General features: G+C 41.9%; 1 protein-coding gene across 3 annotated transcripts; it reads right to left on the bottom strand.

The window, feature by feature from the left end:
- Window positions 1-16: 16 nt before the first annotated feature.
- On the bottom strand, window positions 17-23,726 carry tmem39a (transmembrane protein 39A). 3 transcript variants are annotated; one of them, XM_061670761.1, is made up of 10 exons: window positions 23,400-23,726; window positions 20,065-20,257; window positions 13,110-13,241; window positions 11,514-11,736; window positions 10,890-10,973; window positions 10,236-10,390; window positions 8,337-8,694; window positions 8,063-8,250; window positions 7,857-7,977; window positions 17-5,727 (listed from the first exon to the last, which is right to left on the bottom strand). In XM_061670761.1, the coding sequence occupies exons 2-10, from the start codon at window positions 20,175-20,177 to the stop codon at window positions 5,491-5,493; spliced, it is 1,611 nt and encodes a 536-aa protein (XP_061526745.1). In that variant the 5' UTR covers window positions 20,178-20,257; window positions 23,400-23,726; the 3' UTR covers window positions 17-5,490. The 3 variants fall into 3 exon arrangements, with proteins under 3 accessions (XP_061526745.1, XP_061526747.1, XP_061526746.1); XM_061670763.1 differs by lacking the exon at window positions 13,110-13,241 and having other exon boundaries at window positions 11,514-11,730; XM_061670762.1 differs by lacking the exon at window positions 13,110-13,241.
- Window positions 23,727-24,349: the final 623 nt, after the last annotated feature.

The following is a 24,349-nucleotide window of genomic DNA, read 5'->3' on the forward strand; positions in this document are numbered from 1 at the left end:
ATTTTAACACCATGTTTTATTTCAGATGGCCAAAAAAAAGATCCTCAGGGTGAAATGAATACTGTAAAAAGCCGAAATATGAGGACCAGCTCCTTGAACGTCTGCAACAGAGATGTGATGCTGGATATGTTACACAGAATGAAACAAACTCAAATTTCATCGACACCGGCATCTGTTTTACTCGCACCCCCGTCTGTTTTATGCTAAAGGAAACAAGGGAATGGAAGTGAAAAGGAGACTCGTTTTTTTTTTTTTTTTTTTGTGAAAAAAAAAATGCTTTCCAAATATCAAAACTTCAACTCCACTTTATTGTCAGGGGCTTTCAGCAAACCAACAAAGGCAGGCAGAATGTGTTGTTAGAGCAAGCACTTAAGTGGGAAGAAAAAAAAACACAACGGCAAAAGCTGAAGCTGTTTCCTATCAGGTATAACTAGATAAGGGCAGGTGTTGTCATAAGATAATTTCTTTCAAGCGAACAGCGCTACCTTCTGGACACTGGTCACTACATTCAGGTCGACATGCGCTAACTGCACACAAACAGCAAACGCAAAACTGCAAGGCACAAAGAGGCAAATTCCTCTTCCTCCCGAGCCCCGCTCATCCTGTCCCTTGACTGAATATATCAGATTCCATCGGTTTGATGATCATTCAGGTCATGTCAAACGCATTTAAATGAACCACCAAATACATGCTTTGTCTGTGGATTTGAATGTGTGTTAAAAGGAGGCAAAAGTCAGACGGCGCAACTTAAGGCAGAAAGGTGCATAAACAGCGCAACTTTTATATTAAAAAAAAAAGAAAAAAAAAGGCAACATGCAAAGTGACCTGTAGAAGCGTAGGGGTAACTGGGGCAATATAGGACACTGGGTAATACGACCCCAATTCTAATGAAGTTGGGACGTTGAGGTAAACATAAATAAAAGCAGAATACAATGATTTGCAAATCATGTTCAACCTATATTTAATTGAATACACGACAAAGACACAATATGTAATGTTCAAACTGATAAACTTCATTGTTTTTAGCAAATAATCATTAACTTAGAATTTTATGGCTGCAACACGTTCCCAAAAAGCTGGGACAGGTGGCAAAAAAGACTGCGAAAGTTGAGGAATGCTCATCAAACACCTGTTTGGAACATCCCACAGGTGAACAGGCTCATTGGGAACAGGTGGGTGCCGTGATTGCTTCCCTGAATTGCTCATTCATTCACAAGCAAAGATGGGGCGAAGTTCACCTCTTTGTGAACAAGTGCGTGAGAAAATAGTCCAACAGTTTAAGGACAATGTTCCTCAACATACAATTGCAAGGAATTTAGGGATTTCATCATCTACAGTCCATAATATCATCCAAAGGTTCAGAGAATCTGGAGAAATCATTGCATGTAAGCGGCAAGGCCGAAAACCAACATTGAATGCCCGTGACCTTCGATCCTTCAGGCGGCGCTGCATCAAAAACCAGCATCAATGTGTAAATGATATCAAATGATATATCAGTATCACTGTAAGTGCAACTTGAAACTCGACTATGCAAAGCAAAAGTCATTTATCAACAACACCCAGAAACGCCGCCGGCTTCTCTGGGCTTCGAGCTCATCTAAGATGGACTGATGCAAAGTGGAAAAGTGTTTTGGAAAATTGTGGACGCCGTGTCCTCCGGGCCAAAGAGGAAAAGAACCATCCGGACTGTTATGCACGCAAAGTTCAAAAGCCAGCATCTGTGATGGTATGGGGCTGTGTTAGTGCCAATGGCATGGGTCGCTTACACATCTGTGAAGGCACTATTAATGCTGAAAGGTACACACAGGTTTTGGAGAAACATATGCTGCCATCCAAGCAACGTCTCTTTCATGGACGCCCCTGCTTATTTCGGCAATACAATGCCTAACCACATTTTGCACGTGTTACAACAGCGTGGCTTTGTAGTCAGAGTGCGGGTACTAGACTGGCCTGCCTGCGGTCCAGACCTGTCTCCCATTGAAAATGTGCGGCGCATTATGAAGCGTAAAATACGACAACGGACACCCCGGACTGTTGAACAGCTGAAGCTGTACATCGAGCGAGAATGGGAAAGAATTCCACCTCCAAAGCTTCAACGATTAGGGTCCTCAGTTCCCAAACGTTGATTGAATGTTGTTCAAAGAAAAGACATGACCCTGTCCCAGCTTTTTGGGAACGTGTTGTAGCCATAAAATTCTAAGTTCATGATTATTTGCTAAAAATAATAACGTTTATCAGTTTGAACATTAAATATCTTGTCTTTGTAGTGTATTCAATTCAATCTAGGTTGAACATGATTTGCAAATCATTGTATTCTGTTTTTATGTTTAACACAACATCCCAACTTCATTGGAATTGGGGTTGTTTTTTGTTTTTTTTGCTGTACTTAAATATATCATCTTCATCACCCTCTTTAACATAACATTGGTCAACAAGACCAAAAAACGTCACGAAAACGGTAAGAAAAAAACAACAACAAAGAATACACGCACCCATTATTTCACGTTTGCGTCATGGAATGTCAATGGCATTCAATCACAGGCAAAGAGAATTAAGATTATGTCACTAAATTTAAAACTGACCTCCCCCTAGTACAAGAAACGCACCTTATTAAGTCAGAAGAAAAATGCCTCATCTTTATTTCACTCAGGCTATCTCGGCCTTTTATAACAGTACACAAAGAGGAGTCTCGATACTAGTTCATAAAAGACTACTTTTTACAATAAATATTACATACAGCAGCAGATCCAGAAGGCCGATACATAATTATACAGGCTACAATACTGAACAAGGCGGCACGGTGGACGACTGGTTAGAGTGTCTGCCTCACAGTTCTGAGGACCGGGGTTCAATCCCCGGCCCCGCCTGTGTGGAGTTTGCCTGCGTGGGTTTTCTCCGGGCACTCCGGTTTCCTCCCACATCCCAAAAACACGCGTGGTAGGTTAACTGGATGGATGGATAATGCTCAAGTCACATGAGAGAATATGATGCCATAGGGCAGCCATATTGGATTCCGTCACATGTGCTTCATACTTCAGGAAAGGAGGGTGTTTGCATATACTGTATTGCTCTTCTTTACGTTGTAAAAATTAGTGTGAGAAAGTATCCCATTTTATGGTGTTGATACAGTTTCATGTCCATTAGTAAATGTGTGTGTGAGAGATCATTGGTATAAAAAGGAGAAAAGTGAAACGAACTTAGTCGTTTCTGGAACATTTAAAAAATCCTGGGACATCATGAAAAGGGTAATATGGGCCACCAGATTGGGGGGAAGAAAAGGACCGGGTCTGTATTAGCCCCATAAAAATGAGATCATAAATTAATCTAAGATCACTGGCATACACCACTTTACCAACAACGAATATTTCTTCTATAGATAAAATACCAGCTACCATGCCTGGAAATTACGAAAGAATTGAGCCCAACTCTTCTGCGTTGAAAATGCATCATTGCACGCATCATCACCAACTTTCTTTGGTGGAGGATCAAGAATTGGTGGCAGACTTTCTTTTGGTGTTCTTTCGTTATTTGCCTTGTAAAATATATATTTTCATGTTTTTCTCTCTTGTCAACAGTGTAATGCAGTTTCAGTACAAAACTAATTCAGTTAAACGTCATGTCATGTCTGTTTGGTATATGTTGATAAAATTGTGAAATTTCAATTTAACTTTAGCTTATTCTGGTCTCAATTTAGGCGGCACTGCAATTGGTTCAGAAATACAGGTAATTTTCAAAAAGTGGCCCACATTACCCCAGTTACCCCTCCTGCTGAGAATACGTGAACTGGTAATGAGACAGGCAAGTGTGGATGACTCCAACACGGCGACTCAGCATTCAGCAGCATCCGTGTCATTAAACCTCCTTAGAAAATGACATTCAAAATGCAAAGGGAGGTTTCATCCTCGTTGGCCACATTAATCTAGCTCTGCTAACGCACATGGGCCCCATTGGGACAGCAAGTCAAAAGATGAAGGCGGATGAACTTAAGGAGCATAACCGATGCCCGAACTAGATCATAGCAAGGACTTCATGCCAAAACGTTGGAAGAAAAAGCATTAGCACCGTGTACCTTTAAAGCATTCATGGCCGGAGCTGTGAGGGTTCCGTGTCAGGGTGAAGACACCCCGGGGTCACAGCCTATGATGACAAAAAAAGAACATGCCAATCGCGAAAACCCAAATTAATGCGCAAATTAAATGAGGAAAAGCATGCAGCAGTTTTTGTCAATACAGTGAGTAGAAGTAATAAAGTGCTGAGCAGCTCGCCGACAAGAAACATATCGTCTTGAATGGATGCCATAACTGAGGCAGCTTAACATACACTACTCACAAAACGTTTGGGATATTGGGGGAAATTTCAGGAGTAACCTGAAATGCAAACAAAACAACTTGCTGTTCTCTAAGAAGAAGTTCTAGAAGAACGTCTTTAATCCATGATCATTTCCTAGGACATCCACTCGTGTACCTGTGGCTAAAAAGCAAAGTGTGGAGAGTCTCTGTCACTAAAATGCAGAAGTGCAGTCAACGAATGAAGCTATCGTTGCCAGCAGCCTCTCAAATATTCACACGTAACCGCTTTTATTCAACATTTCCCCACTCCCGAAGACCAGGAGTCACAATTTATTCTCAATCGACCGGATTAGGTGTGCAGTCTGTTTTAGAAAACAGCAAGTTGTGGAATAACTACTGATACAATACAATGAAAAAGGTCTGACATCTGCATTCGAAAGGTTGGAGAAGGTCAATTTAAGTTCACCTGTAAAGGTTACAGTGCATTTTAGGTTCATCGTGAAATTCCTCTTAATACTCAATATCCCTAACTTTTTTGTCAGTAGTTTATCTTAGCGCCGAGACTTTCCTTCAACATCTTGGACACTTAAAATAAAATCATCCCTTAATCTGCATGATATGGTTACAAGCCAGCCCATTTTTGGGGGGCATAGAAAGGGTCTCTGCTGGTTGCCAAGCAATTGCCCGTACCGTTTGAATACGCGGTCCGCCGCTCAATATTTGATGATTTGTCGTGCGCGATGGGTAGCGACTTGCTCGTCTTAACTGTCGGCAGTAGGTTTTCCCGAGAAAACGGCTGCATCTTCGTCTTGAAATTAAGTTTGTGGTTCGAGGGTTAGAATTTCAGACCAATCAGGGACAGAAGGTTTACGTGCTAACTGACCTGTGAGGCTATGTGGCTACGTAGCCACTTTTGACATCTTTGGCGAAACCTCTCCTCCTCTTCTTCCAGCAACAACACAACGCAGCATGCTAATGTCATCAGCGTGGTAATGCCCGGCGTAACTCGAAATAGTATACAAAATAAAATATTCTTTTAAATAGGTTTATATAAACATTGCATTAAAAATATAACCGTATCAAAACACGATTATGAGTTCAGAGTCCTGTCCCTTTATCCTCCAATTGTGAGCGCCATACACCCCCTCTGGTCTCCCAATTTCAACTCTACCGTACGTCTCCCACCTCCAGCTTTCAGTCTTCACTGCGACTTTAAGCCCAAACTACTGGACAGAGGGTACGAGTAGGCTTTGCCCAGCACTATGCGGTCTCTGAGCAGCTTGAAAAGGACATAGTAGTTGCAGAGGAGAATAAGGCCCAGAGAGAGCGTGTGGTTCCAGCGCTCGGAGAGGAACAAAGAGTATAACTGATACAGAACCACACTGGTCTCAATCCAGATCAGCAGGTTCAGGATCCGCAATGGCTTGTGGAAGAGGAACTGTAACACACAAAGAAAGGAAAAGGTCAGAAAACCTCAAGGGCATATTCTTACGGGTCACAAATATTATTTTCATCATTTCATGATGATATACTGTACATTTGCATGAAAGCAACACCAGTAAATAAAACATTAAAACAAGACGATTAGGCGGACATGTTGCTCTGCATCTTTTCTGAACGACAGTGTTGCCCTGCGTATTCACCATTCGATTGTCAGGAATTCCTTTGCTTGAAATAACTGACTAATCACTATTTTTCTGCTCAGGCCAAAGCAACACAAGTATTACTTTGGCGCCATCTTTGGGAATGTGTGTGGTGTCGTTTCAGAGTGAAACAAAGTATGCTATTGCTTTTCTCACATTGCACTTGTCTGCTTTGCCAACATTTATTCTTGTGTACAAGAGCACATACTTGTTTATCCATGTCACGTCAGTTTGTGCGAGCATTATTATTTGTATGCTAGCTGATACTATTGAGCCTCTTGTCAAGGTGGTTTGTTTGTGCTGGATAATTGAATTCCTGATTACAGTTTGTCGTCATAGAAAAACAAAAAGCAGGTGTCCGTGTAGATGTTAGCTTTTTTGCTTATCCTTTGTGTTGTTAAAAACCACAGGAAGTAAAACAATCCAAACGGATTCATTTCTAAGTGCTCTACCACAATCTTGTGGCATGGAGAAGCAACTCCAACTAACTACACGCCACCATTTCGGGGTGAGGGCGAGCATGCTTTTGCTTATACAGTAGTGGAAGGCACTTCTGTACAAGCAAAACTACGTTTCTACATGGAACTCCAAGTAGGAGTTGTTCTCCCGATAAAAATGTAAATAAAATAAGCATTGTTGTCTTGACTACTGCAGTTCATGTATAAAATTATATAGGAATTAGTTTCTGCACAAGATAAACTAGTGTGGCCGCGCTTCTCTGTGATTCGGTGTTTCACCTTTATATTTTTGTGGCGTCTTGGTACCAAGAAACTATGTTGAAGTGAGTTGGAGAGCTTCATTTACACAAAATGAGTGCTTTGCCGCCATCTTGTGGCATCTATAGACTACGATAAAGGTTTTTTTTTCGGGGCTGGAGGTGACAATTGTGGATTTTCGTTATTTACGACAGGGCTGAGTTCCTATTCCCTGTAAATAGCAGGGGTCCACTGTAATATTAACTGTTAAGTTGAAGAGTTCAACCATAAAAAAGCAGACATTGCAACCTCCAATTTCTGCGAATTTTGTTGAAGCCAAATTGTATTTAGTGTATTCTAAAGTTAATATGAGTTACAAAATTAAGAGGCTAAATGGGGGGGGGGGGGGGGGGGGAGAAGTCTTTCAAAGAGGTCTTTAACGTCATTTCATAGCAAAACCAGACAACTCCAGGAAAGTAATTTTCTTAAAAACAGACAAGTCCAACCTTTTCACGCAACTATGAAATTGGTGGTTGAAATGGTAATGGTATTATGCTTTGAACGACAATCTCGAACTAACCCTTGACCTTAATTTCAATTCACCCTTAATCCTAACCCTTTAAAGTGAGAGAAAAGCCACTTTGCACAGAGTCAAGTTATTTTCTCCATTGTTGTGATCCTCAAGATCCTGTCGACCCACCTGACCGCGACCGATAAGGCTTCCTCGTAGAATACGCAAACCTGGTCACAAACACCAATCTCACCGGTGAGTTTCTCGACATTTTCCCTCTTGGAATGCTTCACGCAATTAACCTTAAGCAATACAGTTGGCATTTCAAGCGCAATCAAAGCTATAATAAGCAGCAAGTTAACAAGAAAGACATGTTTGACAATGTATGCAACGAGTGACGAGAATGTGACATCAATGCGTATTAGCTCGTGATTGGCTTGAATGGAGATGACGCTAGCGGCAGTAAAATAAAACCTTTATTTTCAACGAGTTTTACACAGGAGCGGTGGGTGTGGTTTTGCAGGATTCGAAAATGCAACACTGAACAATGACGTGACAGACAGTCTGCTAGTAGGTGATGTCATTTATTTTTTTTTAAATGGCGGTTGTCGGCTTTTGCGCTTGAACTCGTCAGTTTACCACTAGCTGGGGTTGCAACCCTTGATCAGTCAAGTGAATCATTTACCGGTTACTAGGATTTATGCGTGTAGGTACTCACATAAAATCTTGCATGTGAAACATCAGATGGCATAGCAACATTATAAGGTCCAACTGCTTTATACAGACAGCGGCTGTGTCGTACCAACACACCTTGAGGCCAAACAGTGTGTTCTGACCATCTGTTGGGGGGGGGGAACAAAACTTTGTTGCATTCAGAAGAGAACCATGAGACTTACGAACTGCAGGACAGAGGGATTCACTTACACATGCTGAGGTGTATTACTGTATGAGCCGTGCTCCAGCTTCTGCCATCGGCCCAGGTGGGACGCGGAGCGATGCAGCAGGTCGCAGTAGTTAGGGGGCAGCAGCTGGCTCATCAGCATTACAAAGGCATTGATCCACACCATGATCAGATGCTCACATGACCAGCGCATGTCATAGTATTGGGTGCTCTGGAAGAACAAAGGAGTCTTATTAATCTGAAACATGCAGTCAAGCATTGAGATGAATTTAAACAGAAGCAGAAGAGCAAACCCACCCTCACAAAACACAGAGGCAAGAAGGCAACATAATAAGCACTGAACAGCGAGTTGAACAGCACTTCCTTAATCCGTCGATTAAAATCGCCCTTCAGCTCCTCCACCTCCGATCGAATCAGCTCAGGCGTGTGAGTGTGCGTGTGGGGCGGGCAGGTGTGCGTGGGCATGTGCTGCGGTGCGGAAAACTGTTCTCTGAGGTTCTCTCTTAACAAGAGGAGGAAATCCCGGGGTCGAAAAAAGGGGGCGTCCGTTAGGTCCGTTTGCTGGTGGTCGGCCGAGTAATCGTAGTCGCCTGTTGACATTTGGCTCTTGGGTCCTTCCTGGTGGAAACAGCAGAGCGGGACATACACGCCAAACCTACAAGCAGGAGAAGTAATCGATTTAGTATTTAGTTAGACATAGCAGTCACTGATTAGCATAGAGAAACATGTATTTTGAGTGTGGTGAATAAAAAATAAAAAAGGGAAGTTGTGCCTGTGCCTACACACCAAAATCGGGTTGTCATGCTGACTTTCAATAAGATAAGATTCATTGCTTTAGCGCTTGGGTCTGGCAGATTAATCACTATTTATGTCATCACTAGATGAGCGATATCACAGTAGTGACGAGGGTTGTGTGCTGGTTTCCAGTGGAAGAAAGGATGAACGCAAGTTTACACCCCAAAAATCCTTGTTGACTTATCATTTGAGTGAAGAGCAGTGAGAGCGACATCAGAATGTGAAAATAAAGTAGACAAAGAAATTAGTCAAACGTAGACCTTTTATTTACAGTTCCTAAAAACCACTGACTGCCTTTGTTTCTTATGTTTTACTAGATAGTACTTAAATTCAGTGGTGACAACCTGTTAAAGCTGTGAATAATGTACCATATTATTATAAACCGGTGAGCTGTTTTGATGTGACTACTGTGCAAAATGTACAAACGGTGACGTATGGAAAGCCGTTTGAGCATTTATTTCATATCCTTGATATGCAACTTAAGGCCTATGTACTAGTAAGCACTTTTGGTGTCAGACAATTTGGTCCACTAGTAGATTGACTGTCTTACTAGTAATGTTTTTTTTGGTTTTTTTTTACCCAATGTATCGATATCCTTGGTATCAAATAAATATAAAGAGTGTAGTACATGGACCTGAAGATGGATGTAAAGGACATCAACCCAATGCTGAAAAGTCTTTACATACAGTAACTACTCGTGAAGCACTAGATGTAAACTAGTAGAATTTTATAGTGTAACATAGTAGTAGTAGCAGGCAGATGTTAAAATTGTTATCCTCACTCGGAAGAAAATTCAGCGCTCTAGTACAACAACCATCTTACTAGTGAAGTGTTTTCCACAACTGCCTTGCACTACAGTATGACATTTCTGCACTAGGACATGTTGCAAGTGAGGCAAAACTACTAGTGGGCAAGAAAGTTACTAGTGCGTGACAAATAACTAAATAAATGTTACTAGTGCAGCACATGAGTTTAATAGTATGGTTTAATTGCGTCTCACTAGTAGTGCAAATAATATTACTCGTGCACCGTAGTCATTCTACTAGTGTGCTGAATTGTCTTCCGAGTGAGCACAAACAACATACTAGTACATGGACCTTAAGCTGAATATCAAAGTTATCGAACCAATGCTCAAACAGCTTTATGGAAATTATTGGAAAAAAACATTACTTTGTGCGCCCTAGTCGTTCTACTAGTGAAGAAAAAGAGCGAACTAGTACATGGGCATGAAGCTGGATAATGTGGATATCAAGGATATCGAATAAATTCTGACATCATAATCACTAATGTCTTTGAAATGGCGTCCTTACAAAACGCTGGCCCTCCGTCCACCTCTCATCAAAGGGTTTAAGAACAAGTTCCATGGAAGCAGAGTGGACCAGGTTGGTACTAAACACTCACGGGTATCCCAAGAAGAGAAGGTTGAGAACAGAGTGGTTCTTGCAAAGGTTGACCAGCGTCCAGCAGAGCACCCAACAACACGTGGTGAGCAGACACAATCTTGCTGTGAGCAAAACCAAATAGCAGACCAGCGACTCCCTGCTGCTGAGAGACAGCTGAACAGAAGCAGGACAGATATCTTTACTTAGGAGACAAAACATGGATTCATCAGCTGTCAGGTTACATTAATACCTTGATTTACAAGTATCGCTCAGTCAATTTTCTTTTTTGCTTTGTAGTACTTCTACGAGAGGTACTATACTGTAGCAGTAGATGATAAAGGCTAGAACACCAGCCACGGACGTTCAATCAATTTTTATGTTAAAAAAATGCAATCAAGGAAAACTTTCTTTACATTCTCGTTTATTACTTTTACGATTTTATACAGTACAATAGCGTACAGTGGTATTTTTCTTCTCAAAATACACGTCACCAAAAAAAATGTTTTGGGGGGAGGCTACAAAGCAATAATGGCCTTTCCATTCTTTTCAATGGGGAAAGCTGATTTGAGAGATGAGTGATTTGAGTTACGAGCATGGTCGCTGAACAAATCAAGCTCATAAGTCAAGGTACCACCGCCATTTTTCCTAGGTTCTCTGGGAAAACTGAGTTCACCTCTGAAACTGTAGTCCAAACAAGCCTCCTGGCCAGCATGACTGTGATGAAGATAGCCAGGTGGTAGTCCATTAGGTGGAAGCTCTGTAGGTAAACAAGCAACGGTCAGAAGGAGAAGCTGTATGGCGTTCAGTCGCAGCATACAGTTTATATTGTTTTATCATCGAAGCCTGTCTGCCGGCGTTGTGATGGAAACATCCAAAATATGCCAGGCAGTAAAATGCAGACAGAGTGAGTCATTCCATATTATTGCTGTTTATGCATGCATTGTTCTGTGCATGCATTTAACGTCAGGCACCTTGTTGGGCAGCTAAGGGCTCCTCACAAAGAGGTTTTGTTCATTCACGGCAATTATTGTTTTTGTTGACACAGTAATTATTGTATGATTATTTTCTCCTACAGAAACGCAAAATAATATCTTAGTGAGATTTTTTTCAAAAGACATGAGGCGGTGCTCCGCCCATTGCTAGGTCAAATGCGGCATTTGTGATTTACGGTGCGCCAGTGCGGGAAATGAATCGGGCATTCACTAAATGTAAACACTGAAAACATTTCCTTACTGCTTACAGGTTTAAGTTAGCTCTCCTACCATATTGGTGCTTCCAAAAGTGTGTGTGTTCTTACGAGTGAGGTAGAGGTGGGTGGCTGGCTGTATGGGTACCACCAAACTGTCCTGTAGATGTTGACGTACTGGACGAACAAGGCCACCAGAAGATAAACAAAGAGCAGGAACTCAAACAGCAGGCTGCTGTCCAACGGCAGTACAGGAATCTTTGAGTGGCGGACGGGCTCTGGTCTTATTACGGCCGAGATCGGTGGTGCAGAGAGACCCAAGGAGCCACTGTTCCTAAAAGAAGCCCCCACCCACACACACACAAATACCAGCGATAAACGTGTGCAAAACAAAAACTATACATCCATTTTTATTCTTTTTTGACCAAACAAATTGTACTGAAGAAAGGCTGCAAGAAACACCTCATCCACTTGTTTATTAAAAGCGTGTGCAACTTGTTCCTAATTAATGGGGGTAAACAGTGGAGATAAACTGTGCACACAGACACCACAAACAAACATGAGAAGACTGAGAAGCACAAGCGCTTACATGAGCAAATGTTCAGTTTTCAGTTAGTCCAGGAAGTGATTAGTAAAGGAGCTGCGAAGCGGACGATACGGTATGTTCCCCGAGTTCATTTACCTCTACCAGGGAATGACACGCAAACTATAAGGTAACACACAAGTGATAAGGTAAAACGCAGTGGTACCATGCTATATAACGGTTGGGCGTGGTAATTCAATCATTTTAGTATTAAATATTGTTTAGTAACATTCAGCAAAATATGTACATTCAAACTAAAGATTAAAGTTGAACCAAACTCAATTTGTTGTTTGTTCCTAATTAAATATGAAGGTAAATTGTGAAAATGTGCAAAGACTGAGCAACGTAGTGCTGAATTGAATTGGCTAGATCTTTTGAGCGTGACGATAGCGAGCTGGGGCGTGTAATTTGTTGCATGACGCCGTCCCCCACTAGATTAACACTAAGCGACCCTATTCCATGCGGTGTCCATTCGGCGGAATTGCCACTTCCCCGTCCGTTCATTATAACCCGACTCATTACAACCAGTAGAGCAATTCTCCTCTTCCCGCGTAGGAGCGGTGAAAGGCGGCACATGTTTGATTGACAGATGAAAGTTCCGGGGAGGCGGGGTTATCAGAGCATTTAGCGACAAGCCCTCAACGCCTGCAAGCTAAAAGAAAGTCTCTTGTCCATTTTGAAAAATCATTTCACATACTTTACAATTTTCCTTAGTTATTCATTCATAAACAAGACTCTTTTCTGTAATGTGTCATATTTACAACACAGTTGTTTTGTCCGTTTGGTTTTACTTGAACTATTTAATTTTACGACCTGCTCAGTGTACAATCCAGCTGGTACACGCCCAATTTTATATGTCACTGCCAAGGAGCTACAAGACTTCCGCCCATAGAACTTCATCGATGCTCGATCCTCGCACCCCAATGCGACAGTTGACTTGCTTCTTAACATAACAGCGAGAGAACAACTTCCGAGTCTCTTTTAAAGCATGGAGCAGCTAGGAACGTTGCAATTATGGGAAATGAGCTCGACTCTTGGACACCAATGAGCCGCCAGATCGTCAACTCCTTGTTGAGTTTGTTGCATCAGGCCGAATATTCGAGTTAACATATTGCAATACTTACCCAGCTCTGTGCACCGGCTGCATCATGCCTGCCTCCTGATCATCCCTTGAACTCTTGCTTTGGATCCATTTCCCTGCCTGCCTGGACCCTGCACCACATTTCCTCCAAATATCTCCGAACAGAAGCCTTTCCCTCCAGCCACAACAATAGTCACATGTACATGAAACATCTGTGCATCATAGGTCTGCTGTTCATCTCGCTGACATGCACCTGGGTCCTCCTCACAATCAATACCCTAACAGAATCAGTTTTGTGTTCAATTTAACAAGTCAATTTGTGCGTAAACTGAGATGAGAAAGTCATTATTTCAATATTCATACTTTCCCTGCCATTTTTGTTTGGTGGTGTGCTTTGACATTTTTCTCTTGTAAAAGGGGTGCTACTTGGGAAATACTGTGTTCAGGAATACTTTTAAAGTGTTTTGACGAGTTTAAATGTTGTTAAAGTGTGGAAGAGTCGTAAAACGGTTTACAACTATTTAATAATAGTCGCTCTTATTTTGCTTTTTTACCAATCGCACGTGGATCTGGAAGATATCGACCAGTGATAAACGGGGGTTCACAGTGGTTGGATTTACAACAATGGCGCAATCAAGTGATTGAAATTCCATGAGGATGCCAATCCCCACTACCCAGCCTGTAAAAGATATTTAACCTCCCAAACTTGAATGACCTGCAGACAAACCAACCACTTAGATAGGGCGACCAAAACTTCGCCACCAAACAACATGGTTGCCCATCCAGATGCCAGATGCACTGTGAGAGGACCAAAGCAGCATTTGCGGTCATGTATCAGTAGTGTGAAAGGCAGGGCTATTAAGTACGGAAAGCCGTTTGAGCGTTTATTCAATGTCCTTGATATCCAGCTTAAAGGACCTGTAAAGTGAAAATATAATGTCTTGTAAATTTGAAACACCACAGAGGAGTTAACAAGCCTGCCAAATTGGAATCCAAAAATCGTCAAGTACCGTATTTTCACGACCATAGGGCGCACCGCATTAAAAGGCGCAGTCTCAGTTACGGGGTCTATTTCTGTATTTAACACATACATAAGGCGCACCGCATTATTGGGCGCACGCATGGTAAAACACACGCTAGCTTAAAACATACATGCACTCTAAAACAATGTTTTTAAAAAGGCACTGAGAGCAAAACTGAGTTCAGTTGTACTTTATTGAAGTATTTAACAATGTACTAACGTTATTTTTTGATCAATCCTCATCCACAAATCCATCAAAGTCCTCATCCTCTGTATCCGAAATGAACAGCTGGGCAAGTTCTCCATCAAATACGCCGGGTTCCCTCTCGTCATTGTCGGAGTCGGTCTCGTTGCCGTGCGGCTCCTCAGCAATGATGCCGGCTTTTACGAAAGCTCGAACAACAGCGCAAGCAGACACGTTAGTCCAAGCATCCACAATCCATTCACATATGGTGGCGTAACTCGCCCGGCGTTGCCTCCCAGTCGTAGTTGCACTTGTTTTTTCACAGCGGCTGGGAGATGGGCGCGCATGGAGTCACAGATCAACAGGGACGGTGACGCGTGGAAAAAAAACCATCCGGTCTCTCTACGTACACCTCCCTCAGCCACGCTCTCATTTTCTCTTCGTCCATCCAGCCCTTTTGATTGGCCTCAACGATGACTTCGGCTGGAAACTTTTCTTTAGGCAGCGTCTTCCACTTAAAAATCACCATAGGTGGCAGCTTCTGCCCGTTACCATGGCAACCAAGCACAACAGTAAAAGCCGACTTCTCGTGCCCCGTTGTGCGTATCGCTACCGTGCTGGTCCCCTTCTTCTCTCCAGTGTGGTTCACCGCGATGTCGAAAGTGAGCGGCACCTCGTCCATGTTGGTGATGTGGTTGGGCTGGATGTGTTTGTCGGCAATCTTTTTACTGCAGTAGGAGCGGAAGTTGGCCACGCCGGAGGTTGCTGCGCCACGGTAGTCCTTGCCCGGATGGATAGATGGCGCCGTTTCATAAAACGAAAGCACCAAGACTGACCTCCTTGACAAGGTTCGATTTTAATTTCTTCTGCGAGCGTTTTTGCCGTCGGTCGAATGGTGACTGTAGAGACGCTTCTCCCGGCTGTTCTTTACTCATTAATCCATTGCTCGAGTTGGTCCTCCAACTCCGGCCACCTCGCCTTGCTCCCGCGAAAACTCAGCTTCGTTTTCCAGCTTCCTCCACTTGCGAACCATGGATTTGTTGATCTTGAATTCTCTCGCGGCTGCTCGATTCCCACGTCCCTCCGCGTAACTGACAGCTTGCAGTTTAAACTGTGCTTCGTAAGCGTGTCTCTTCGTAGATGCCATTTTCGGGGGTCCTTACCCAAACCGATGTTGTTTTGCACAATGCACGGCACGGTATACCTACTGGGGGCGTGCCTTTAGCGTCCTCCTTCACGCGCGCCCTTCCCCCTTTACGTCCGCATGCTGTCCTCAGTCACGTCCGCCTTTCCTCTACAGCAGCGTGTCGGCAGGAAATGCTCCCAGTCAGTCAAGCGGAGCGCTCATCAAAGTCGCACGTAAGGCGCGCCGCATTATAAGGCGCCCCGTCCATTTTGGAGAAAATTTAAGACTTTGAAGTGCGCTTTATGGTCGTGAAAATACGGTACATAAATCAGGCTCCAAAATCATGAAACATGGAGCCCTCCTCTGAGCTGTAGGACGCAGTGGGCGTGTCCGCCGAATGCGCTGAAAACATGCCCTCCTCGACCTTCACCAGTCACTCAAGTACATGTCTGTTGCTCACACAATGTGCGTTGTGTCAGCTACAGGCTGAATAACGGGTGTCAACGTGTTAAATAAACTGTTAACTTTCCCTGAAGAGTCTCTTTGATGTGGACGAGAGGCGTCACATTTAATGGATTAATCGACAACTATTTTGATAATCGATTAATCGTTTAGTGCCAGTTGAGCTTAAAATTGTCTAAATCCTGGAATCTCAACATTAAATATTCTCCGATTTATTTTCCACTACAGTATGACATTTCTTTCTGTTGGTACAGTTCTACAAAGTCATCATCAATTCCATCCTTTGAGAGGCTTTCCGATGGCCACTCCAAAACACTGACTTCGTTATCCGTAAGCCACTTTGTAACCAGCTTGTCAGTATGCTTTGGGTCATTGTCCATTTAGAAGACTCACTTGCGCCCAGGCTTTAACTTCCTGGCTGATGGTTTGAGATGTTACTTCAGTAGTTCCACATCATGTTCTTTCCTCATGATGCCATGTATTTTCAGAAGTGCACCAGTCCCTCCTGCGGCTCAACAATCCCCCAACATGATGCTTCCACACCTGTAGTTCAAAGTTGGGATGGTGTTCTCAGGCTTGCAAACTTCCCTCTTTTTCCTCCAAATGTAACAATGCTCATTATGGTCAAACAGTTCAATTTTAGTTTCATCAGTTTAGTTTCAATTTTAGTTTCATCAGACCACAGGACATCTCCAAAAAATGAAGGTACTTGTCCCTGTGGGCATTAAAAAAATGCAATCTGGCTTTTTGATGTTTCTTTTTGAGTAATGTCGTCTTCCTGATAGAGGGGTCCTTCAGCCCATGTCGGGACAGTACTCGTTTCACTGTGGCTGACACACGTACCAGAAAGCATCTTCACAAGGTCTTTTGCTTTTGTTCTTGGGTTGATAGGCACATTTTGAATCACAGCACGTACATCTCTGGAACACAGAACCAGTCTCGTTCCTCGGCGGTATGATGGCTGGACATTCCCATTGTGTTTGTACTGGTCTTTATATCTGCATAGAAGTGTTTGAACAGATGAACGTCTGGAAATTGCATCCAAGGAAGAACCAGTCTTGTGCAAGTCCCCAATTCTCTTCCTGATATTGTTGCTGACTTCTTTTGACTTTCCCATGATGTTACACAAAGAAGCAGTGTGTTTCAAAGTGTTCAGTTCAAATACATCCACAGGTATGGCTCTTATTAACTCAAATGCTGTCAATAAACTTATCGGAAGCTTCCAAAGAAATGACATAATCATCTACGTCTTCTCAAATTGTTTGAAGGCATTGCAATCTTGCTGTATGTAAAATTCAGACTTTCAAGAAAGTATTAATGAAAAATTGCCCCTAAAAAACCCTCCTCTCGTTATTCTGTCATTCAGCAAATGGAAATAATTTTGGTTATCCAAATTGACCTAAAATAGGAAAAGTTCCATCTGATTTCATGTCAGTGATATAAAAAAAAAAGAAGCATATTTTTATATAGTATCGGTAAATATCTGATTTCAACTGTGTATTGCATGGCTTTATAGCTTTATTATAATTTGGCTTTATAGCTTTATTATAATTTTACCATCTGAAATCTCTCATTACCATTTATTCATGCATTCATTTTCCATACCGCTTATCCTCACGAGGGTCGCGGGTGTGCTATAGCCTATCCCAGCTATCTTCAGGCGAGAGGCGGGGTACACCCTCAACTGGGCGCCAGCCAATCGCAGGGCACACAGAAACAAACAACCATTCTCACTCACATTCACACCTACGGGCAATTTTGAGTTTTCAAATAACCTACCATGCATGTTTTTGGGATGTGGGAGGAAACCGGAGTACCTGGAGAAAACCCACACAGGCATACGGAGAACATGCAAACTCCTCACAGGAGAGGCCGGATTTGAACCCAGGTCCTCAGAACTTTGAGGCAGATATGCTAACCAGTCGCCCACCGTGCCGCCCTTTTACCACCATCCATAGTTTAATTTAAATTGTTTATTAATTATTACCATCTACGTTGCATGTTGCACCATCTGACCTAGTTGTGAGTGTAACTTTCACTGAAAACTGCTATAAAATCAATTTCCGATTCCTATTCTGATTCTACTAGTATGCCAAAGTGCAGAAATGTCTTACTGTAGTGGGGAAAAACATAACTAGTCAAGACAGTTGTTCTACTAGTACACCTCAGCCACTATTGGTACTCGTAAAGCGCTACATGTTAACTAGTAAAATGTTATAATGTCACTAATAGTACTAGTAGGACACAGCTGTCAACTAGTGAACAGTTCTGCCTCACTAGTAATATGTACTACTGTGTTACAGGACAAAGAGCATACTAGTTAGTACAACCCCAATTCCAATGAAGTTGGGACGTTATGTGAAACAAATAAAAACAGAATACAAGGATTTGCAAATCATGTTCAACCTGTATTTAATTGAATACACTACAAAGACAAGATATCTAATATTCAAACTGATAAACTTTATGATTTTTAGCAAATAATCATGAACTTAGAATTTTATGGCTGCAACGCGTTCCCAAAAAGCTGGGACAGGGTCATGTTTACCACTGTGTTACCTCACCTTTTCTTTTAACAACATTCAATAAACGTTTGGGAACTGAGGACACTAATTGTTGAAGCTTTGGAGGTGGAATTATTTCCCATTCTTGCTTGATGTACAGCTTCAGCTGTTCAACAGTCCGGGGTCTTCGTTGTCGTATTTTACGCTTCATAATGCGCCATACATTTTCAATGGGAGACCGGTCTAGACTGCAGGCAGGCCAGTCTAGTACCCCCACTCTTTTACTACGAAGCCACACTGTTGCAACACGTGCATAATGTGGTTTGGCATTGTCTTGCTGAAATAAGCTGGGGCGTCCATGAAAAAGACGTTGCTTGGATGGCAGCATATGTTTCTCCAAAACCTGTACCTTTAGTAATGTACAGCAATAATGGTGCCTTCACAGATGTGTAAGTTACCCATGCCATTGGCACTAACACAACCCCATACAATCACAGATGCTGGCTTTTGAACTTTGCGTCCATAACAGTCCGAACTGTTTTTACTGACACTGGTTTTCTGAAGTGTTTCTGAGTCCATGTGGTGTTTTCCCATACACATTGATGTCGGTTTTTGATGCAGCGCCGCCTGAGGGATCGAAGGTCACGGGCATACAAAGTTGGTTTTCGGCCTCGCCGCTTACATGCAGTGATTTCTCCAGATTCTCTGAAGCTTTTGATGATATTATGGACCGTAAATGATGAGATCCCTAAATTCCTTGCAATTGTACGTTGAGGAAGATTGTCCTTAAACTGTTCGACTATTTTGTCACGCACTTGTTGACAAAGAGGTGAACCTCGCCCCATCTTTGCTTGTGATTGACTGAGCAATTGAGGGAAGCTCCTTTTCTACCCAATCATGGCACCCACCTGTTCCCAATTAGCCTGTTCACCTGTGGGATGTTCTAAACAGCTGTTTGATGAGCATTTCTCAACTTTTTTTGCCACCTGTCCCATCTTTTTTGGAACCTGTTGCAGCCATAAAATTCTAACTTAATGATTATTTGCTAAAAACAAAGTTGATCAGTTTGAACATTAAATATCTTGTCCTTTGTAGAGTATTCAATTAAATCTAGGTTGAACATGATTTGCAAATCATTGTATTCTGTTTTTATTTGTTTAACGCAACGTCCCAACTTCATTGGAATTGGGGTTGTACATGGACTCCATGGACATAGCCATGAAGGATATTGAAGCCATTTGAGCATTTATTCAATATTAAGGATACTGTATACAAATGTTCCAAAAATTTTTTTAAGGTAAGCAGTTTGCACATTGTTACGATATTAAAGGATAACAAAGCCCTTTGTTCTATATCCTTAATATAGAGTGCACTATTAAATGGACCTTAAGCTGGATATCAACGATATCGGATAAATGCTCAAACAGCTTCTTGGGAAGCTGTTTATTAAAAAAAATAAAAGAAAAATAAATTACTAACCAGACAGTCATTCTACTAGTGTGCTGACTTGTCTTATAAGTGAGGGCAAAGTAGAGTACATGGATCATTAACCTGGATATCAAGGATATTTAATAAAGGTTTAAACGGCTTCCCGTAGTTAAGCTAAGCTCATGGCATCTAATTAAGAAGTTCAAGATAGGGTGGAGATGCCTCTGGAAGTGACACAAAGATGAACGCTGAGAGAAACAATGCAGGCCAGACCTGTTCCTGAGGCCTGTACCATTGCCCAGGTTGCCGCCAACAAGAGTTTGCAGGGAGGGCAGGGCAGAGCGGCTCAACTGCTGTCTGCTGGGACCCCTGCGACCTCCTGGCATGGTCGCCGGTTACCGTGGCAACCCCGGACGCTGGGACACCTCCCTTGCTCCTTAATGAGCGACCATATACGCTGAGGCCACTGCGAAGGAGAGCAAAAGAGGGATTCTTATCACAGGAAACTTTCACTTTTCATTGGGGAACAACAACAAAAAATGAATGGGATTGTATTTTAAGAATTTGAAGGCCGATTTTTCGTCTGGAAACTTAATTCATGTTCTGAGCACTTTCATCATGATTTTAGTTTGGATACAATCCTGATCTAATATTGACGAGTGCGGTGTGACCTGAAGCCTCCAGAACACAAACACTGATAATGCACCATGCAGTAAAACATGTACTGTAAAGAATTTGTATGAGGAAAGAACAAAAGCCAGGAGGAGCGAGCAGCTTTCCTTAACATAAAGTTGGTTTGAGTGGTTGTATGTCGCTTGATTTATTTAGTTTTGCAATGATCCGGTCCGATCGGAATCAAGTTGAAGGTCTGGTGTGACCTGATGCACAGGCGATGGTGCCCTCACAATTTGACACATTTAAGGCGCTTTTGCAATGAACAATAGGAAAGCAATGAACAATAGAAAAATAAGCCAATATGTGTCACACTCATGGAATGCCACCCCAACTATTGCATACTCTGAAGTAGTCAAGAGTCACACACTTGTTTCAAATTAAGATTTTCTTTTTTTTTTTTTTTTTTACTTACAATTCAAAGTGAACAGCAATTTGTATTTATTATTATTATTTTTTTTAATTTGCCCTCAACATGGACGCTAACATGTTTCTGCACCATTTGAGTAAAGGGTTATATAAAGTGTCTGCTCGAAGTTTCCTTCCAAGAGGGAGTTTTCCCTTCCCTTTGTCGCCTCGCGCTTGCTCCAGTGGGGTTCGATTTTAATGCGCTGGGTGTGTCGTGAAGTGTCCTGAGACAACACCGTAAGGATTGATACCGAAATCGGTACTTTTTTGGTACAGCGCGAAGAGTTGGCCAATTCCCATGGCGCACTTGAACGCATCAGTGCCGCACAAGAGCGTAACGATGTCACTCGCAACAAAAAACTATGGATGGAAGGTTGAGAGTCAGAGACAGCACAATCTATAGCCTTAGCACCTTAGCTCAGTGCCGAATCACGTAACTAAACGTCTTTCCTTTCGGTCGTATTGCTGTGATTTCTTTTCTTTTCTTTTTTTGTGACGCACTGAGTGTTGCATTTGTAGCTGCTATGCATTTTTTTTTTTTGTATACACATTGCTATACGTGTGTATTGCAAATTGTTATAGTCAAAGTTTGACTTAAACAAATGGGTTTAAAGTTTAGCATTCATATGAGACATACTTCAGTAAATCAATACAAAATAGTGACAACAGTGGAGGTGGTGCAGCTTGCCAGCGACACCGTTTGTTTTACTGTAATACATGCAGTACTGTGCATAGTGAAAAGCTTTCATTTTTAACTTGCATTCATGATAATAATACATCGAAATACAATTACTGTATATCTTTGTTCCTTGTGCAGTTCTTTGCTAAGAGGTTTGCTTCACACATTTTGTACTTTTATAATTTTATTGTTTTGTATTTTCATACTTTATTATTATTTGTAAAATATTATACCTTGCGCGGCACGCTGGGCGACTGGTTAGAGCGTCTGCCTCACAGTTCTGAGGCGCGGGGTTCAATCCCCGGCCCCGCCTGTGTGGAGCTTGCATGTTCTCCGCGTGCCTGCGTGGTTTTTCTCCGGGCACTCCGGTTTCCTCCCACATCCCAAAAACATGCATGCTAGGTTCATTGACGACTCTAAATTGCCCGTAGGTGTGAATGTGAGTGCGAATGGTTGTTTGTTTGTATGTGCCCTGCGATTGGCTGGCAACCAGTTCAGGGCGTACCCCGCCTCCTGCCCGATGACAGCTGGGATAGGCTCCAGCACGCCCGCGACCCCAGTGAGGATAAAGCGGCTCAGAAAATGGATGGATGGATGCATTTATTTTTATTCCAGTCTCCTTTGCTCATTTGTTTTAAACTTAGGATGTCGTTTTGTTAAAAAGTGTCAAAGTGTTTATCGCTGTATTGAAAAGCAAATGCTAAATTGAAAACTGTTGCTATTCTATTAATTGACAACTTAACATTACGACATAAACACACAAAAGTACCAAAAATTGTTACCGGTGAGTGCTGGTATCGATTGCCAGGTACCGTGCCAGTTCAAATGTGAAAGGTACCCATCCCTCATCCACCGCAACATTGATGCGAGTTTCATTAGCCCATCTATGGCATCTTTCATCCTGTGTTAGCATTAAGCTAACTGAAGCTCACATGTGGTTTGATTAGGTGCAAATGCCACTGACTGTTTCTTTACACAGAAACTTTGTTTTCTCCACATTTGCTCAATGAAACACGTTTCAAGTGAAATCTGTTCTACTGATTTTTAAAGACTGGAAAAAAGCTAGAAAACCTTGTACGTTTCTTTTGGTACGTTTTGTCCAAATGTTCGAAAATAGCAATATGGGGAAGTCTGTAATGAAAATGACTGACCTTTAATTTAGGTGTGACTTTTCTGTGCAATACTTTTAGGTACAGTTTTTACATCTAATTGCTGTGTTAATGTTCAAATGTGCCTCATGCTACAGTGGATTACAATGAATACATACTTTGCAGAAATAATGTTGGCTCGTGTTTGATAGAAAGTTAGGCCTACTACTTTACCATCATCAATGTCAATCATTTTGTCAACACATGCATAGCAAAGCATTTATTTTATTTTATTTTAGGTAGTACTGGGAGTATAAAGTTTGAGAACCACAGATTTAAAACATTGGATGACTTAAGTCAGTCACTTTAACACAGAGAAACAAACGGTAAAGGAGCAACGTTTCAGTTGAAAGTCACTGGAGAAAACGGGAACTATTGCAGGAGAGTATTTTGTCATTTCGTCAGACTTTAGCCTTTTGTGTTGCACTAATCTCACGACACGGAAAGAAACGCGAGACAACCGTGGGCAGATTTCATGTTGATGACACCGCGGTGACGTGCACTAAACCTGGCGTTTCTCAAGCATGACACCAGGCAGTATGGCTTTTTATTTATTTTTATTTTTTATTTTTTTTTAAATATACGCCAGTCAGAAACTTCAGCAAATAGCTTCAAAGATGGGGGTTATATACGTGGGCGTGTGTGTCTGGAACATTCGTATAGATTGCTTCAAGCTCTGCGCAAAGTCACATTTTACTCACACGACAACATGCGGGAGGCTGAAGTGAACGAGGATGCATCAGTCACTTGTGTGGCTTCCAGCCGGACGAGTCCAGACGGAACCGAGCATTCCACCGACTCCTTCTTTTTTTTTTTTTTTTTTTTTAATTAATAATAATACTCCAATAAGATCCAACGCAGCACCGTGGCGATGAGCTACCGTGGTTCCGGACAAGTTGGTGCGGTCCCCGGTCACTCGGTGTCGGAATGGAAAAGGCGTCTTTTTCCAAAAAGTTAAGCCCAAAGCTGCGAGGAGCGACTGTGTAAATGCATTTCACAGAGACCGACGTGGCAAGCCCGCACCTCCTCGGGACTGACGTCATCTGTGCGCGACATGAATCGTAAACATGGAGAAAGGAACAAAAAAAGAAAAAAAAAAAGGTTTTTAACCGTTGCGTTTGAAAGTCATCGTTACATCCGACATCAAGGGTGGTAAAAGTGCTCACGCTGTATTTTAGTGTAAGTACAAATATATGTGGAGGAAAACGTCTCAGATAAAAGTACTGATTTAACTCCTGTACGTAAGTGAAAAAAAAAAAAAAAAGCACAGACTCGGAAATGTACTCGGGTACAAAAGTAGAAAGATCTTTTTTTGTTTTAACTGTCAGCTCTATAGATTTTTAGGAATAAAACCTCTGATTGATTAACAATTAATTTACTGTATTTTAATGATGGTCATTATGGTGGTACTTTTTTCGACTTACTTGAGTAGAAGTACAGATACTTGTGGGATAAAAACTGGTCAAGTGGAAGCCGTTATTCATATTTAAAGTAGTAAGTCAAAGAAATTTACGGTGCTATACAGTACTTTCAAAAATGTGTTACATCTAATTATTATTATATATGTTTTAAATCGGTAAATTATTTGATGGCTCCGCATAAAGTAGTCTTTAAGTCTTGAATTGAAATGTATTTTTTAGGAACTGTTTTG

The sequence above is a fragment of the Phycodurus eques genome, chromosome 2 (genome assembly GCF_024500275.1).
Source record: "Phycodurus eques isolate BA_2022a chromosome 2, UOR_Pequ_1.1, whole genome shotgun sequence".
NCBI classification, from domain to species: Eukaryota; Metazoa; Chordata; class Actinopteri; order Syngnathiformes; family Syngnathidae; genus Phycodurus; species Phycodurus eques.